Source organism: Schistocerca gregaria, chromosome 2 (genome assembly GCF_023897955.1).
Source record: "Schistocerca gregaria isolate iqSchGreg1 chromosome 2, iqSchGreg1.2, whole genome shotgun sequence".
Lineage (NCBI taxonomy): Eukaryota > Metazoa > Arthropoda > Insecta > Orthoptera > Acrididae > Schistocerca > Schistocerca gregaria.
Window position 1 is genome coordinate 766,105,625 of NC_064921.1, and position 18,358 is coordinate 766,123,982.

An 18,358-nucleotide genomic window follows, 5' to 3' on the forward strand; every position below is an offset into this window, starting at 1 on the left:
CTTCAGATACGAAATGTATAAAACGGTTTCCGTAAAGTATCAGCGGCTAGGCTGAGCAGAATAAATAACAACACCTTAACAGCATGCAGATTTCTAAATGCAGCAAGTGGTACTATTCAATGAGTTGAAATTCACTGCTCTTGAATCCGTATCTTTTAGGAGGTCATATTAAATAGTGGAATATTAACGCAGCGACTCACCAAACCTAGCGTCGCTCTTTCATATTTCGTTTGCGGTAAATCCACGCAGCTTCTACTTTGTGTGATCTGATTGAATTCTATGCCATAAAAGGTGGTCGCTTCGTTTCTTTGCGCTATAAACCAGATTGTACAGAGAATGTAGAATTCAGAATAACAAAATCAACAAAAGCTTTTTTGAAAAAGAGGAATATTTCGATATCTAATATAAATATAAACGCTAATAAGTCTTTTCTGATAATATTTGTCTAGAATGCAGCCTTGTAAGAAAAAGAAACGTGGACGATAATCGGTACAGACAAGAAGTGAATACAGCTTTTGAAATAAGATTTGAAACTGTCTAAAATGGAAATCTTTAAATCAGCGCATACAGAAACACTCGCTCCTGCCAAGAAATGAAGATTTTATTTTGTATATCATCCAACTTGTGAAAACACAACCTACTGAAGCAACGCTGGTCATTCAGTTTTGATCAACGTTTACAGCTAATATTGGAACATGTTTGCCTACGAGTGGTTGAAACTGGAGATTTCTACATTCAAGCCAGAACAAGCTGGTTTTAGGAAGCAAAATGATTACAAACTGAAGCCTGTGTTCCGATACCAGAAAGAGTTCATTCCGGCTTGAATACAAAAACTCCACGAGGTCTTACAGACAACCATTCTCCGCAGCAACAGTTCTGATTCTCACATGTAAATCATCCAAAACATGAACTGTATTAGTAACAAATACATCTGCCGTTTGAAGCGAACAGTTCCTTTCACAACCTCACCGTTTCTCCAAAGAAAAGTTTACAAGCGGTCAAATTGTTCACGCAGATGCGGATGCATGGTCTTTACATAGCACTCTCGACGGAATATGCAACAATAACACTACAATGAGCTTTAGAAATTACAAAATTAAAAAACCATTTTAAAATAGACTCGCCAAGAGCAGCGTTGCAAATCACCTCGATATATCGCGCAGCCGCGTTGCTGTTGTCCCTAACGTTGATAGTAAACATACACGCAGTTACAATGAGCGCTACCTATGGGCTATAAACATACATAAAAGTTAGAATGAGCGTTACCCATAGCAGAATGCAGCACTCGAATGGATTGCAGCATTTCACTTGAAATTAAAGTAGCATCAGGGACGCATTAGAGACGTCTGTTGAACAGTAGAGCGAACATCCATAATGCCACAAAGGACAGTCGCGACGAGTGATCGGTTCGGTATCATCACTTTAAGCGAAGAAGGCTTGTCAATCAGGAAAGTTGCTCGATGTGTGCAGTAGAGTCAAAGTAATGTGGTGCGAACATAGAATCGGCTCCAAATGACAGATAAGATTGAAGACTTCCGCCGCACAGGACGCTCCACGCTCGACAGGTGCACAGAATTGTCGATATCTACGACTTTTAAGTCAAAGGAACTGTTGGCTGTGCGCTCCAGAAACGAATGCGGTGAGGGGTTACAGGACGTTATGTATCGCATCAAAAGTGTTAGAAGACGATTGCATGATGCGAACCTCCATTCCAGACGACCAAGACGAGCACTACGTCATATAATACTTCATCGTGGATTCCGTTACAGATGGGCAAGAAATTATGCAGAATGGACGTGCAGAACTGGTGTCGGCTGTTATTTATGTACGTAACATGGATCTGTTTGTAATCACAGACAACGTATTTGGAGACAGCCCGGTAATATCAAACGCCTTCAACACTCTGTCACAGATGTGGAAGAGGCTTGTGGTGTTCTGGAATGACATTACGTGGGACCACCGAACACCTGTCGTCGTTGTTCAGGGCAATCTCACTGCTCTATGTTACAGGAACATGGCTGTGCAACTAATTGTGGGACCGTATCGCCAACATTTTGGTAAAAATTACATCTTGATTTATGATAATTAGCATCCTCATCACGCTGTTCTCTATTGAAATGTGCTAGTTTTGGACGTCGATTACGACCACATAGTGTGCGCACCTCACGCAGAATCGCAATTGAAGAGTGGGTAATTAGAAGGTGGGCTAGCTCGATGATATCAGGGATAGTTAGCCACGACAGATTCACGAACTGACGTTGCTCAAGATTGCCGAAAAAAAAAAAAGAAACACGTGGGAAACAGATGACTTTTTCGTTACACAAATAACTTTTTATTTGGTAATCTGGGCGCATTGCAAATGAATACATACGCACGGCTCAGAGCCAATTTTTGTTTTTGTGTCCCGCATTGCAAAATAAATGGATGACGCAAACCTTTTGTTCATGTGTATATTTGTAACCAACGATTGCTTTAAGTAATACTGCTGTAACTACTCATCTACATCTAAGACTACTGTGCAGGTCACAATTGAGTGCCTGGCAGAGGTATTATTGAACTGCCTTCAAGTTATTTCTTTGCTGGTCCCCTCTCGAACTGCATACGACAAAAAGGAACATTCAAATGATGTAGTGCGAGTTCCGATTTCTCTTACTTTATTATGATGATCATTTCTCTCTCTCATAGGTGGGCCCCAACAAAACATTTTCATACTCTGCAGAGAAAGGTGGTGACTGAAATTTCAGGAGAAGGTCCTGCCGCAGCGGAAAACGCCTTTGTTTTAGTGACTGACACTCCAATTCGAGTATAATATCCATTGCACTCTCTCCCCTACTTCGCGATAGTACACAACGAGCTACCCTTCCACGAACTTTTTCCAGTCCTCCGTTAATCGTATTTCAAAAAATGGTTCAAATGGCTCTGAGCACTATGGGACTTAACTGCTACGTTCATCAGTCCCCTAGAACTTAGAACTACTTAAACCTAACTAACCGAAGGACATCACACACGTCTATGCCCGAGGCAGGATTCGAACCAGCGACCGTAGTGGTCGCGCGGTTCCAGACTGCAGCGCCACTCCGGCCGGCGTTCATCCTATTTGATGAGGATTCCACACAGCATAGGAGTACTATAGAAGCACATTTTTTCTGTGTTCTGCCAATAGATTGCAGTCTTTGGTTTGCTTTGCCCACAACATTACCTATCTCATCAATCCAGTTTCTGTTATTCCCTAAGTATTTTGTTGAATTGCACAGGGCGAATTGCTAGAATACTCGTTTGAATGGGGTTGATGCTGCTGTTCTTGTTGTTGGCAGGCCGCGGTGGCCGAGTTGTTCTACGCGCTTCAGTCCGGAAGGGCGCGACTGTTACGTCGCAGGTTCTAATCCTGCCTCGGGCATGGATGTGTGTGATGTCTTTCGGTTAGTTAGGTGTAAGTCGCTCTAAGTTCTAGGGGACTCATGACCTAAGATGTTAAGTCCCACAGTGCTCAGATCCATTTGAACCATTTTCTGTTGTTGTTGTTCTGCTGATATCTTGCAAGGCGAAGGAAATTCACATTTATGGGATTCCCATTGGATTTGCCCTATTCTAAACCAAGACTCTTTTATTCCCCAGAAGTTGGCTTTAGCGAGGAAAGCCGAAGCGTTTTACCAAATGGTAACTATTTACTTTTTCTTGTGGTTTACAGATTCTGCAAGAGGAGAAAGGCGTGCTCGTGTCACTGGAGAGGTGCCTGAAAGACCGCTGTTCGGAACTGGAGGCGACAGTTAAGAGGCAGCAGCAGCAGCAGCAACATCAACAGCAGCGCCAGCAGCAGAAACAGACGGACGCGGGGGGCGGCGGCTCGACTCCCGCCGAGGACGAGGGCATCAGCTCCTCCGACCAGGAGCACTCGCTGGAGGAGCGCGAGCCCATGGTGTACGAGCTGTTCCACGTGCACAACGACACCATCCTCATGCAGGAGACCAGCGTCGACGACGGCCCCGAGCCCGGCGAAGCCGAGGGCTGCGTCGTCGGTGGCGGCGCCGGCGTAGTCGGAGGCGGAGCCGCGGCCGACGAGGACGAAGAGACGACCATCGACGAGGTGATCGAGGAGCTGCGCAACATCATCAACGACGCGGAGACGGAGGCGTACGCGGCCGAGGCGGCGGCGGTAGCGAAAGCGGGCAAGCGCAAGGAGGAGCCGCTGGTGATCGCGGAGGAGAGGCCGGCCGCCGTCGGCTTCACGGTGCGCATCCAGGCGCTGGAGCGCGAGGCGGAGATCGTGCCGGCCCGCCTGCTGCCGCAGCCGCCGCGCCGCGCCCGCAGCCTGGTGCAGCTGGCGCCGCGCGCGCACGCGCACTACGTCTCCTCCAGCGCCGCCAAGAGCGCCTCCTTCTTCTTCGACGACGAGGACGACGACGAGGAGTCGCCCGTGCACTCCAGCGAGGAGGAGGACTCCGACTCCCTGCTCAGCAGCGCCGCCAGGTGAGACCCCGCCGTCAGCACTTCTGAAGGCACAGCAGAAGGTTGTATTGTTAACCATTGTTGACTCCGTGACTCGTGGAAGTTTGCGTCGGTCCTTGAGGCGCATTCAGACAGCCGCATTGGTTAGCACGACCGCTCGCGACAAGCGGGAAATACGGGTTCGATTCCAGGTCCGGCACGAATTTTCATGTGTCACAAACAGCTAATGTCAAAATGCGAATCGCCGCGCGGGATTAGCCGAGCGGTCTGGGCCGCTGCAGTCATGGACTGTGTGGCTGGTCCCGGCGGAGGTTCGAGTCCTCCTTCGTGTATGGGTGTGTGTGTTTGTCCTTAGATAATTCAGGTCAAGTAGTGTGTAAGCTATGGGACTGAGACCTTAGCAGTTAAGCCACATAAGATTCCACACACATTTGAACATTTCAAAATGCGAATCCATTTCGCAGAAATATTTAATGAGGCACACCAATATTTTGTCTCCAGTGTCAGTCTCCTCTACTCAGAGTAGAACTAACCCTGTCCATCCTGAATTATTTTACGTATACATTCGAGCCTCTGTCTTTCTTTATACTTTTTGTCACCTACAGCTCCCTGCAGTTCCCTGGAAATTATTCCCTAATGTCTCAATATACAGTCTGTCAACTTCTCGGGACCTAGTCTTCAAATCCCTCTTTTCCTCGCCAGTTCTCCAAAAAGTTCATTATTTCTTGTGACAGTCTTCAATGCTGTTCAAAACTGAAGGATGAAATTATCTTTCTCAAGTTGTGCCACTGCCAGCTAACAATGTTCGATGACATTTGGACCATAAACAGAAAGAACTTTGCAGTAGAGTACAGAAGGTATATAGAAATGCGCAATGAAACGAACAGAAACGACACTTTCACTCAAAGATAATGATTACGATGAAGTCACCGCGATTCATAGGATGTTTCAGTACCACGAATGGCAGTGCATGAATGCATACTCTGCAACGTGCTCCCATGCTGCCCACAGGATTGATGAGTTACTGTGGTAGGGCGTTCCATTCCTATACAAGCGCAGCTGACAACTGCTTGACGTTCCTTGGTGCATGTCGACAGCCGGCCGATGTGGCCGAGCGCTTCTAGGAGCTTCAGTATGGAACCGCTCGACCGCTACGGTGCTGCAGTCGCAGGTTCGAATCCTGCCTCGGGCATGGATATGTGTGATGTCCTTAGGTTAGTTAGGTTTACGTAGCTCTAAGTTCTAGGGGACTGATGACCACAGCTGTTAAGTCCCTTAGTGCTCAGAGCCATTTGAACCATTTAAAGCGGGACTATCACTGGAAACAATTCTACACCAGTCAATGAGATTCCTGGCTGAAGAAATGTCTGGAGACGCCCAGGGCGCCTATGGGATACCAACTTGACTGGCACACACTATATGGCCTACCAACCAGGAGTGACAGTCCACGGTGCCATGTCATTACGTAACAGGACGTCTTTGGTTGTCATCCACAGTACCCTTAGAGTATAACGGCCCATTTTGTTGCTCTTAATCGCAAACCATCCTGGGCTTATACTTCAGCAATATTACGTCCGACCAGACACGGAGAGAGTTTCTACAGCGTAACGAGACAACTAACCATCACAGATTGGTTCAAAATGACCACCGGCAGTGGCAACACACGCTTCCAGTCTGGTATGGAACGAGTGGTGCACATGTGCTATCGTGTCAGTGAAGGTATCCAGGCAGGCTGCAATAATACACCATTGTGTATCATCAGGTGTGGTTGATATGGCCTTGTAGAAAAAAGTCTATAGGTGTCAAATTTGGGGAATGGGCCGGCCAAGGTGCAGGTTCTCTGCGTCCAATCCAGTAATTTCGAAATAATTCGTGAGGACATGCTGTATAAGTTCGTGAACTATAGGCTGGACAGCCATCATGTTTTTATCACCTGTTCCTCCTCCCAGTCTGCTGAGGAACGTCTCCCAATACCCATGAAAGATAATCTAGGAGGTTGTGATACTTGTGTGCATTCATTGTTCTGTGGATGAAAAGCGAGGCTGTGTGTTGATGACTCATTATCCCACACCACACGTTTACACTCTACGGTCACAGACGTTTCACCTGGCGAAGGCAGCGTAGTTTGTCAGCAGACCAATGGTGCGTGTCCGGCGGTTTACTTGATTATGATTAATAAATGTAGCTTTATCGCTAAAGAAGATACAGTATACATATAGAGTATTCCATTTTAATGCTCATCTATATAAGTTAACACGATTCTCATAATCATTTTCACGCCGCTCTTGGTATAGAGAGATGTGACAGGCATCCAGCCTATGTCGATGGAGGACGCACAGGGCACTTGCGTGACTCAAACCATTTCCTCGTGGAATAAGTTCTAAAGAGCGGATCGACTGCAACGGCAGTGAGAACATTATTTCCCCCTCTTTTGTCGTCACTTATTTCCTTCTGTTATGTTGTCTAGGTATTAAACTACCAAATTTATGCAACTGGTTTAAGAGGTTGATAAATAATTCCCGAGATGGCTGACATCTATTGGGATATCTTACCACATACACCACACAAGAACGAACTGCAGTCTTCCTTCACTCTCCATACACCATGACGTTCTCGGCTTTTTCTGCATAGGTAAATCCCATCGTCCACTCAAAACCTACTGCCTGGACTGTCACAAGCTAACTGACTTGCAGTGCACTCAAGAAACGCACAATCACACTGTAACCAAACATAACAACGTAGTACGTAGCAACTGTTGAATGGCACAAACAAGTGGCAAAATGGTTCAAATGGCTCTTGATCACTATGCGACTTAACTTCTGAGGTCATCAGTCGCCTAGAACTTATAACTAATTAAACCTAACTAACCTAAGGACATCACACACATCCATGCCCAAGGCAGGATTCGAACCTGCGACCGTAGCGGTCGTTCGGTTCCAGACTGTAGCGCCTAGAACCGCACGGCCACTCCGGCCGGCAAAACAAGTGTCAGTTTGCAAACTTTTTAAAATACGATAACGATATCTCGTAAACCATTCGCACTGTAATGCTGCAACAGACACCACTGACATTCTAATTTACCCTACTTTCAGTCAGATAATATCGACAGGCATTTTTCTACAATGAAGAGCCAAAGAAGCTCATATACCTGCCTAACATCGTGTAGCGCCCTCGCGAGCACGCAGAAGTGCCGCAACACGATGTAGCATGGAGTCGACTAATGTCTGAAGTAGTGTTCGAGAGAATTGACACCATGAATCCTGCAGGGCTGTCCATAAATCCGTAAGGGTACGATGGGTTGGAGATCTCTTCTGAACAGCACTTTGCAAGGCATTCCATATATCCTCAATAATGTTCATGTATGGGGAGTTTGGTGGCCAGCAGAAGTGTTTAAACTAAGAAGAGTGTTCCTGTAACCACTCTGTAGCTATTCTGAACGTGTGGGGTGTCGCATTGTCCTTCTGGAATTGCCCTGGTCCACCGGAAGGCACAATGGACATAAATGGATGAAGGTGATCAGACAGTATGCTTGCGTACGTATCACCCGTCAGAGCCGCATCTAGACGTATCGGCAGTCCCATATCACTCCAACTGCACACGCCCCACACCATTACAGAGCCTCGACCAGCTTGAACAGTCTCCTGCTGGTACCCAGAGTCCATGGATTCATGAGGCTGTTTCCATACCCGTTCACGTCCGTCGGCTAGATACAATTTTAAACGAGACTCGTCCGACCAGGCGACATGTTTCCAGTCGTAAACAGTCCAATGTCGGTGCTGACAGGTCCAGGCGAGGCGTAAAGCTTTGTGCAATGCAGTCATCAACGGTACACAAGTGAGCCTCCGGCTCCGAAAGACCATGTCGATGAAGTTTCGTTGAATAATTAGCACGCAGACGCTTGTTGATCACCCAGCATTGAAATATGCAGCAATTAGCGGAAAATTTGCACTTCTGTCACGTTGAACGATTCTCTTCACTTTTCTTTTCTTTCTTTTTTTGGGGGAGGAGACCAGATAGCGAGGTCATCGGTCTCATCGGATTAGGGAAAGAAGAGGAAGGAAGTCGGCCGTGCCCTTTCAAAGTAACCATCCCGGCATTTACCTGGAACGATTTAGGGAAATCACAGAAAACCTAAATCAGGATGGCCGGACGCGGGATTGAACCGTCGTCCTCCCGAATGCGAGTCCAGTGTGTTAGCCACTGCGCCACCTCGCTCGGTATCCTCACTCTTCACTGGTCCCGTTCTTAAAGGATCTTTTGCCGGCTGCAGCCATGTCGGAGATTTGATGTTTTACCGGATTCCTGATACAACGGCACACTCGCGATATTGTTGCACGGGAAGTTCCTCACCTAGTCCCTTCGTCGTAGATGCTGTGTCCCATCGCTCGTGCGCCGACTATAACACCACGTTCAAACTCACGTAAATCTTGATAACCTGCCATTGTAACAGCAGTAACTGATCTAACAACTGCACCGGACACTTGTTGTCTTATGTAGGCATTGCCGACCACAGCGCCGTATCCTGCCTGTTTACAAACCTCTGAATTTGAGTGTGCATGCCTATACTAGTTTCTGTGTCGCCTCAGTGTATTTAAGAAAAAGTATGTCTGTACAAAAAGTGTACATTCTAAGTGTTATTGCAACTTATTGATTGGTTAACAACAGGAGCCCCTGACTACCGATCCATTCTGTGAAAACTGCACATTAGTAGGACTTTCTACACTACTGGCCATTAAAATTGCTACACCACGAAGATGACGTGCTACAGACGCGAAATTTAACCGACAGGAACAAGATGCAGTGATATGGAAATGATTAGCTTTTCAGAGCATTCATACAAGGTTGGCGCCGGTGGCGACACCTACAACGTGCTGACACAAGGAAAATTTCCAACCGATTTCTCATACACAAACATTAGTTGACCGGCGTTGCCTGGTAAAACGTTGTTTTGATGCCTCGTGTAAGGAGGAGAAATGCGTACCATCACGTTTCCGTCTTTGATAAAGGTCGAATTGTAGGCTATCACGATTGCGGTTTATCGTATCGCGACACTGCTGCTCGCGTTGGTCGAGATCCAACGACTGGTGGCATAATATGGAATCGATGGGTTCTGGAGGGTAATACGGGACGCCGTGCTGGATCCCAACGGCCTCGCATCACTAGCAGTCGAGGTGACAGGCATCTTATCCGCATGGCTGTAACGAATCGTGCAGCCACGTCACGATCCCTGAGTCAACAGATGGGGACGTTTGCAAGGTAACAACCATCAGCATTGACTATCAGCTCGGAGAACATGGCTGCGATTACCCTTGGCGCTGCATCACAGACAGGAGCGCCTGCGATGGTGTACTCAACGACGAACCTGGGTGCACGAATGGAAAAACGTCATTTTTTCGGATGAATCCAGGTTCTGTTTACAGCATCATGATTGTCGCATCCGTGTTTGGCGACATCGCGGTGAATGCACATTGGAAGCGTGTATTTGTCATCGCCATACTGGCGTATTAAGCGGCGTGATGGTATGGGGTGCCATTGGTTACACGTCTCGGTCACGTCTTATTCGCATTGACGGTACTTTGAACAGTGGACGTCACATTTCAGATGTTACGACCCGTGGCTCTACCCTTCATTCGATCCCAGCGAAACCGTACATATCAGCAGGATAATGCACGACCGCATGTAGCATGTGCTGTACGGGGCTTTATGGACACAGAAAATGTTCGAATGCTGCCCTGGCCAGCACATTCTCCAGATCTCTCACCAATTGAAGACGTCTGGTCAATGGTGGCCAAGCAACTGGCTCGTCACAATGCGCCAGTCACTACCCGTAATGAACTGTGGTATCGTGTTGAAGCTGCGTGGGCAGTTGTACCTGTACACGCCATCCACGCTCTGTTTGACTCAATGCCCAGGCGTATCAAGGCCATTATTAGGGGCAGAGATAGTTGTTCTGGGTACTGATTTCTCAGGATCTATCCACCCATTTTGCGTGAAAATGTAATTACATATCGGTTCTAGTATAATATATTTGTAAAATGAAGATCAAAGATCACAAGTTGTGTTTATTTACTGCACTGTGCATTTCGAGCCCTGGAGGCCCATCTTCAGGTGCTTTTCAGTGATTTACATCTGGTTTTTTAGTTGTTTGCGTGTTGATATTACATTTTTGTGTTACAACGTGGTATATTGTAGATATAAGTTTAACAACGTTAATAATATGAAAGTAACTTACAGTTTAGCATTGTATGATGTCTGCTTCTGTTGTGCAGTTGGTATACACAATACACATCTTTAATTTTGCAGTACATGATGGGATATGTACATAGTCACCCACTTTTTCGCACATTGTAGTAGCAGAACGTAAACATGTCGAAAATTCTCGTTCATACAGATGCTCTACTTCTAAATATAATCGATTTTCTTGTTTCACAGAAGATAATATGTTATAGTATTACTAGTACACAGCTATTATTAAAATAATTATTTGGCACCATGTTGTAGGCCGTCAGCTGTTTGTACTATTACAGACATAGAGTTTGTACTATTATAGACAATATATATTGTACCATTGTAGACAATGTTGAACTGTAAGTTAGTTTGATATTATTAACGTTGTTAAACTTATATCTACAATATACCATGTTGTAACAGAAAAATGTAATATCAACAGGCAAACAACTAAAAAACCTGATGTAAATCACTAAAAAGCATATGAAGATGAGCCTCCAGGGCTCGAAATGCATAGTGCAGTAAATAAGCGCAACTTGTGACTGAAGGCGGTTTGTTCTTCATGTTACGAAAGTAAAACTATCGCGGATGAAACACTGAAAAACAATGGATAAAATTAAAATAATATATTTGTCCAACGAATACCCGTTTATCATCTGCATTTCTTCTTGGTGTACCAGTTTTAATAGACAGTAGTGTATTTCCGCAATTTTTGCGGTGCAAGTTTTAGGCGATCCACCCTGTTTATGATAGTATGCATCAAATGCACGGAGCGCAGCTAGTGTAGATGTACGCCTGCTTCAGGGACCACTGCGGCACAAAGAAGTGGACAGTGAGGGAGGCGAAGTCCACGGCGGCGCTGAGGCTGAAGCTGGCGGGCGCGCCGGCCGGCGAGCGTGGCGGCGGCCGGCCGGTGCGGCGCAGCGAGTCCTTCCACCAGGTGCTGGCCGGCGACCCCGAGCGCCGGCAGCGGCTGCAGGGCCGCTGCGGCAGCTTCGACGGCCTCTTCTGCGTCACCGACTCGCCGCGCAGCCGGCCGCGCTCGCCGCCCTCCTCCACCGCCGTGGTGCCCACGCTGGCGCGCAACCGCCACCACTCCAAGAGCCTCGACTGCATCGACGAGGGCCTGCACGCTCTCGTCGACGTGGTCGTCGCGTCGACGGCCGCCACCGCCGCCACCAGCGTGTCCGTGTCTGCGGCGGCGGCGGCCGCGGCGCAGGACCGGCGCAGCAGCGGCCGCGGCTCCACCACCGACGAGTGGAGCCTCGAGTGGGACAAGAACTACCTGGCGGCGGCCGGCGCCGGATCGCCCGCGCTGGCCGCGTCGCCGCCCCCGCCGCCCGTCGCCATCGTGCCCGTGTCGCGCTTCCCGGCCGCCGCCAAGCGCTACCCGCCCGACGGCGCCAGCAAGCCGCCCGTCTACCTGCCCGCCGCCACGCGCAAGAACTCCTTCGACGCGCCCTTCCTGGTGCGCGGCGGGCACGGCAACGCGGGCCTCTACTCGGGCCGGCAGGCGCTCTCCAGGGAAGCCATCGCCAAGCACAGCGCCCGGGCCCGCAGCGCCTCTTCCGCCGGGGCCACGCCGGGCCGCAAGGTGTCCGTCAGCGTCAAGGTCACCGACCTGCCCTCCGGACTCTACTAGGGCATACGGAAACACAGACTTCAGCATCACCTGTGCGTCATTTGTTTCTGCATCTCGATTTTTGTTTTTCTACCAGAGTATTGCTGTTTTCCACCTGCCGCAGAGAATAAGTCTTTTCCCACACGAGTTGACTAGCTCGCCCGCTTCTATCTCGCCTTCACAAATCGTGCCCGAGATAATCACCAGCAGGGACAATCTATAAGGATAAGTCAAAAAGTATCTGTGTTTATCTATGCCAGTCACGATTTCATTTATTTCTAGTACGACGTGTTTCGGTAAATGATTCTTCTTTGCGAGTGCCTTTTTTTGCATTTGGCAAAGGCCTTGCCGCAGTGGCTACACCGGTTCTCGTGAGATCACCGAAGCTAAGCGCTGTCGGGCGTGGTCGGCACTTCGATGGGTGACCATCCGGGCCGCCATGCGCTGTTGCCACTTTTCGGGGTGCACTCAGCCTCGTGATGACAATTGAGCAGCTACTCGAACGAATAGTAGCGGCTTCGGTCAAGAATACCATCTTACGACCGGGAGAGCGGTGTGCTGACCTCACGCCCCTCCTATCCGCATCCTCCACTAAGGATGACATGGCGGTCGGATGATCCCGGTAGGCCACTCGTGCCCTGAAGACGAAGTGCTTCTTTTGCATTTACACATAACATTTTCGATGTGCGGCATTCTGCATTATTCTGTTGCCGTTACTGTAATACATGAGTATAAACACGTGCTTTTTGTAATTAGTGGTGGATATTTATATACAGGCGAATTTGCAAAAAGAATTTTTCGATTGCAGTTTGCTTTTACTTATTTCAGAAACAAACATATTGTTTTTACAGTCACAGGCTTTACTACAGTTTACAGTGGCAAAAAAAAGAACAAAATTTACCTCTACAACATTTTTAGTTCATTATAAAATCACAAAATTTACAATGGCAAAATTTTTCAACGTAGTCACCCTGCTTTTCATTGCCCTCAGTCCTTTGTAGCACAAACTAACTCCTTCAGAAGTTTTTTTTCCTTGAGGACGGCTTCCCTTACCTCTTCATCACAAGTGGGTCTACATGCTCTTAAACCACCTTCACCAAAAAATGTTAAGAGGGCAGGACGAAATTAGGAATGTGTGCAGGATGCTCCAAGCTTCAAAATGCATATTCTGAGAGTTCGTATGAGCAGTGATATGTGTACATGCATCATCGTGCAAAACAATAACAGAATTTGACAATAAATCTTGGTGTTTGGTTAAAATGGCAGGCTTCAACTCATTGCAGAGCATGTGACTGTAACGTTCACTGATTACTGTCAATCCCTTTTCTAGGTAAAGTTGCAATGTGTCAATAAACAATGAACACGACTTTTCTAGCAGAAAGTTTACTCCTGAATTTGTTTTTGGTTGGAGATCCGTTCCATCTTCCTGCATTTGTTGTCGGGTTCAAAGTCTTTACTGCCAGTGGAGATTCATTTCAAAAGAATTTCACTTTCGTTAGCAACATTCTTTAGTGGCTGCACTTGGGTTCTTTATGGATTTGTTTTTGGATCTATTTTGCACAAACTTTATGAAAGTTGACCCTGTTATGAATGATGTCTCGTACAGAACTATAACTAATGTGTAGTTGATTTGCCACTTCACCGACAGCCACATGTAGGTTATTCAAAATCAGGTCACAGACTTGCTCAGTATTGCCATTAGTAGTTGATGTGAATGGACATCCTGCACTTTACCTGTTCTTCATCCTCACTTGGCCACTTCTGAATTATTGAATATACTTGTAATCAATTTGCCAATCTAAAACATCACCCCCATATTGTCCTGAAACTGTTCTAGGGTTTTAAGATCCTGGTATACTTTCAGAAAAAAATTATTGTGGGACCTTTTCCCTAACTGATGCAAATGGAGAGTAGTGAGGCCATGTTTATTTTCAAGAGAGCAAAGCAAACTAATGTGACAATACAGAAACCTTCCACAAACAAAGTGAATGGTGGCATCTAGTGGCTGGCAATTGCACTAAGCCATACTGCAAACCAAAAGACAATTACAACGAACATGCAGATACTTAATGACTCATCCTAGTAGATATTCATGTATTATCAGACACAGCTAACTCAAAAATCAAAATCAAAGCTGTCCTCCATCCAACGGGTGGTCTAATACTGCAATGCTCTTTTAGGCATAGTCCTGTTGGAAGTAGTACATGCTTGTTGTCCTCTGACCTCTGGAAATGTCTTATGCAGTCAGTTATAGGTGAATGTGCAGTTTAATGTGGACTGTGTGCCATGTTGCAACTTGACATTTTTTCCCATTACAAATTACTTTTGGAGTTGAAATAAATTCTAAGAGGCCTGTCACAATGCTTTGTACATGTGAAGAAGCAGATTTGTATTATGTGCCAAAATCCATATCAAACTGCACATCCATAAATAAATTATGTATAGTGAGACAGTTCTTGTATCAGATGAAGTCTAGGTTATATTAGCTCCAGCAGGTCAATTCTAACTACATCACTGTGGCATTCAATCCAATCTTTGAATTGGTGACCACTTCTTTTGTACAGATAATAAGCTGTACCTAAATAAATTGGAACACTGAAAATATGAACCAATGACTACTCAGAATTAGTTTAAAAGAAAATGTCTGAAATGTTGCACTGAAAACACAATCAACTTTTGTGTGAATCATTTATTTCCCAAAATGAAAAACAGAAAATATCATTTTCACCTGCAGAAGGAATCTTTTTCAACTGGACTCAAATATAGATTTTTAAGTTAGTATTTAGTGATTTGTGCAATATATTTATATCCAGCTGTTTGATGTCTGTAGGACCAGCAAACACATGCATTTATTCACAAACAACTACTTATCATCTTCATTGCAAGTGTGATAATATTGCATTGTCATTCCTATGTTATGTCCCATGTAAAAATTTCATTATGCCCCTCTGTTTCCTTATTCTTCTGTGTAAACAACACCATGCATGGAAATCTATGCTTTCTGTTGCTATGTAGATCCTTCCACAACTTGTGCATCCTAGGTACTCTATCACTGCACTTGACTTATAGTCCAAACTGTTTGCCAGTTTGTATTTTGAACATTTGTTCCTGGAAAATCTTCCAACTTTGCATGTATTATTATTCCTGCAGTATCTACCTATCAATTACTGTACAGATGAGTGTCACGTCAATTTTGTGCTGTATCCTCTAACAGACTAAATTGATTCACAGCCAATAAATAATACTGATGTGAAGATCACATAATGCTTAAACTTTCTGCCTGGTATGCCTTCTGAACTTCCTCTTCCTAGCTTAGTTCACATAAGTGACTGAGACACCCTTGTTCTTCTCCTAATGCAGTATGAATATTAAAATTATTCTTGATGATAAATACAGATGTTATAGAGCTACAATAATAACAGCCACATTAGCACTATGGAAGAATAAGTAATGTGTAGTCATTGTTGTAGATAGGACAGTTTACATTTTTTTGAATGAAGAAGCAATGTAGACCTACTGCAGTTAAAGCAGAAGAAGAAACCGTTGTTTATATATTTGATCTGTTGATTTACAGAAACAATCTTCTCTTTCAGAAGAAGAAATACTGATTTCCTAACATTTTACAAAGTGAATTGTGCAATATATTTATACATTAAATATATAGTGTTTATAGTGAACTGCTGGAATTTTTGTATAATTACCACACCTTTTAATAACGTTTTTGGGGAATTATGTTATTTTGATGAGAACCTGACCATGAAGTACATTAGGCATCTTTTCAAAGAACCTTCACTTAACACAATATCACAAATAAAAAGAATGTGTACCTGCTTGTGTAAAGATATTTCCATGACATTAACATTTTCTGACAAAAAATCTGAAATTTCTGAAATAAGGAAAAAATATTTTGTACATCTTAAATATATGAAACCATGTATAAGTACATATTGGATGCAGACTCATAGCATTTTTTAAAACATATGACACCATCTTAAAACTGTATTCTTATTTTATAATTTTTAAGTGATTTTCTGTTAATTTTCTGCCCTACCAAGTTAATTATCCCTTGATTTTCAGCTTATTTTCTTATCCTGTCATGTATTGCTTTCCATATTTTCTCTATTTCATTTCTTATGTAAATTTGTTCTGTAATATGTCATTGCTACCTAAGTAGTCCATCTTGTACATCTGTTGCAAATTACTCTTTCCCAAAATTATGATACAATGAATGACCTCACCCCTCAACATGTTGTTAACATGGAAATAGTTTCGTCTTCCTATCTCTCCAGAGAGAACCAAATTGAGTTCCAAAAAAACTGTGAGCAAATAGTAGTCTGAAACTGACACTGCAAACTCCTGCACAATGAAATGAATAATTACTGAAAATTGTAAAAATTGGAAGCACAAGAATTTAAATAAAAATTTAATTAGATAAGAAAGTCACTTCACAAATATGCACTGCACAGTAAAAATAAAGGAGTGCGTAGGAACAGTTTGTTCATATGTATGTGTCAGAAAATCACAGTTACTTCATCATAGTACTGAATGGGTACTTTTTTTCGCTTGTTTTCCAGTAAAGACTTATTTAGACTGTACTCAAATTTCTAAGTCCAGAAAAAAATGTTCACATCATGGGTACTAACATTGTTTTCACAAGTGAAATATTTAAATAATTCATCTAACATATAAATAAATATTTCTGTTCCTCTTTAATTTTTTTACATTTTTTTATATTTTGTACTGTGTACAAACTTCACAGCAAGCTGAAAATTTTATATAATTGCTTCATTTGATGTGAGACATTATTTTTTCTTTTGTTAATATTTGTATGGCAGTTTTTTGGCAGTTTTCCATTACTGAGTAATTCTGCCCCAGCAAAGAATTTTAGTTAAAATGCAGACCTGTTATAAGATAAAATGTAAGCAGGTAATTATAATTACACAAGTATCAGTTTAATGGATTTTGTAAATTTTTGAAGAGATGCCAACATGGTCAGCTGTCTGGGATCTTCTTTATCATTCCATACTTGATGCAACTATATTAAGAAATAACTTAATGTTCATACACTGGCACTGCATGTTTTGCTTCACAACAGAAGCAAAATTACTGGCATCTGCTGTTTGAAATCAATAAAATATTACCGCAGCTGATATGGTTCTGCATGTTATCAGAATCATACACAGTCAAATTTAGAGTTTAGTAACACATTTGCTTTACTGGTGCAAATTTATCTTTCAGACACTGTAATTAGTCATTTTTATTTGTACATAGTCTATGAAACAGTGTGATCTCAGATTACATTTTAACATGATTTAGTTCTTTTGTAATGTGTCACATTTTCAAGAAAAATAAAGGAAAATTGGAAGTAAGAACCTGTCCTTGTTAATTCAGTTAGTTCAAGGATATGCACCTAATAAGCTTTTTACACATGTGCTGCACCTTTCCACAGCCCTTCATTGTCATCATAACTGCATACTGCAGTAGTGTTGTGTATCAATACTATAACATTGTCGATAAAATTACATGTACCAATACATGAGTGCTGAAATGAAATGACTGATACGCTGCTTGTATATGAGAAGGCTAATAGCAAACCTGGAAATCTGTCCTCCCCATAAAAATTTAGTTAGCGATTCAGTCCGATAGGGAATTTTCTGTTTTTATTATTCTTGAAGTCCATTTGTTTCCTAAATGAAGCTAAATATGATCAATCACATGTTGATATTCGCTATTCACTTCAAAAGCAGGCACCACACAAGATCTTGATGCCAGATTCGGATATTTGCTGAATACACTAATGCGAACCAATGTACACTGTATATTCACATAACTTCCAAAATCAAATAGGTTTCTAAAGATTTTTGCTGTATTTGATAGCAATAATTAAATTTTAAGTGGGTGAAATTGAATAAAAAGTTTCACCAATTACAATAACAAAAGCTAGATAGAGAAGGAACAAAGTAAGTATAAAAAACTTCCTGGCAGATTAAAACTGTGTGCCCGACCGAGACTCGAACTCGGGACCTTTGCCTTTCGCGGGCAAGTGCTCTACCAACTGAGCTA

General features: G+C 43.9%; 1 protein-coding gene across 3 annotated transcripts in view; it reads left to right on the forward strand.

Moving 5' to 3' along the window:
- The window catches only part of LOC126334988 (uncharacterized), an 854,692-nt gene extending 837,025 nt beyond the window's left edge, over positions 1–17,667 (forward strand). For all 3 annotated transcript variants that reach the window (XM_049997796.1, XM_049997797.1, XM_049997798.1), the window contains 2 exons: positions 3,689–4,467; positions 11,479–17,667. In XM_049997796.1, the coding sequence (XP_049853753.1) occupies positions 3,689–4,467; positions 11,479–12,316 (1,617 nt within the window). In that variant the 3' untranslated portion in view covers positions 12,317–17,667. The remainder of the gene's footprint in view (positions 1–3,688; positions 4,468–11,478) is intronic.
- The last annotated feature ends 691 nt before the right edge of the window (positions 17,668–18,358 follow it).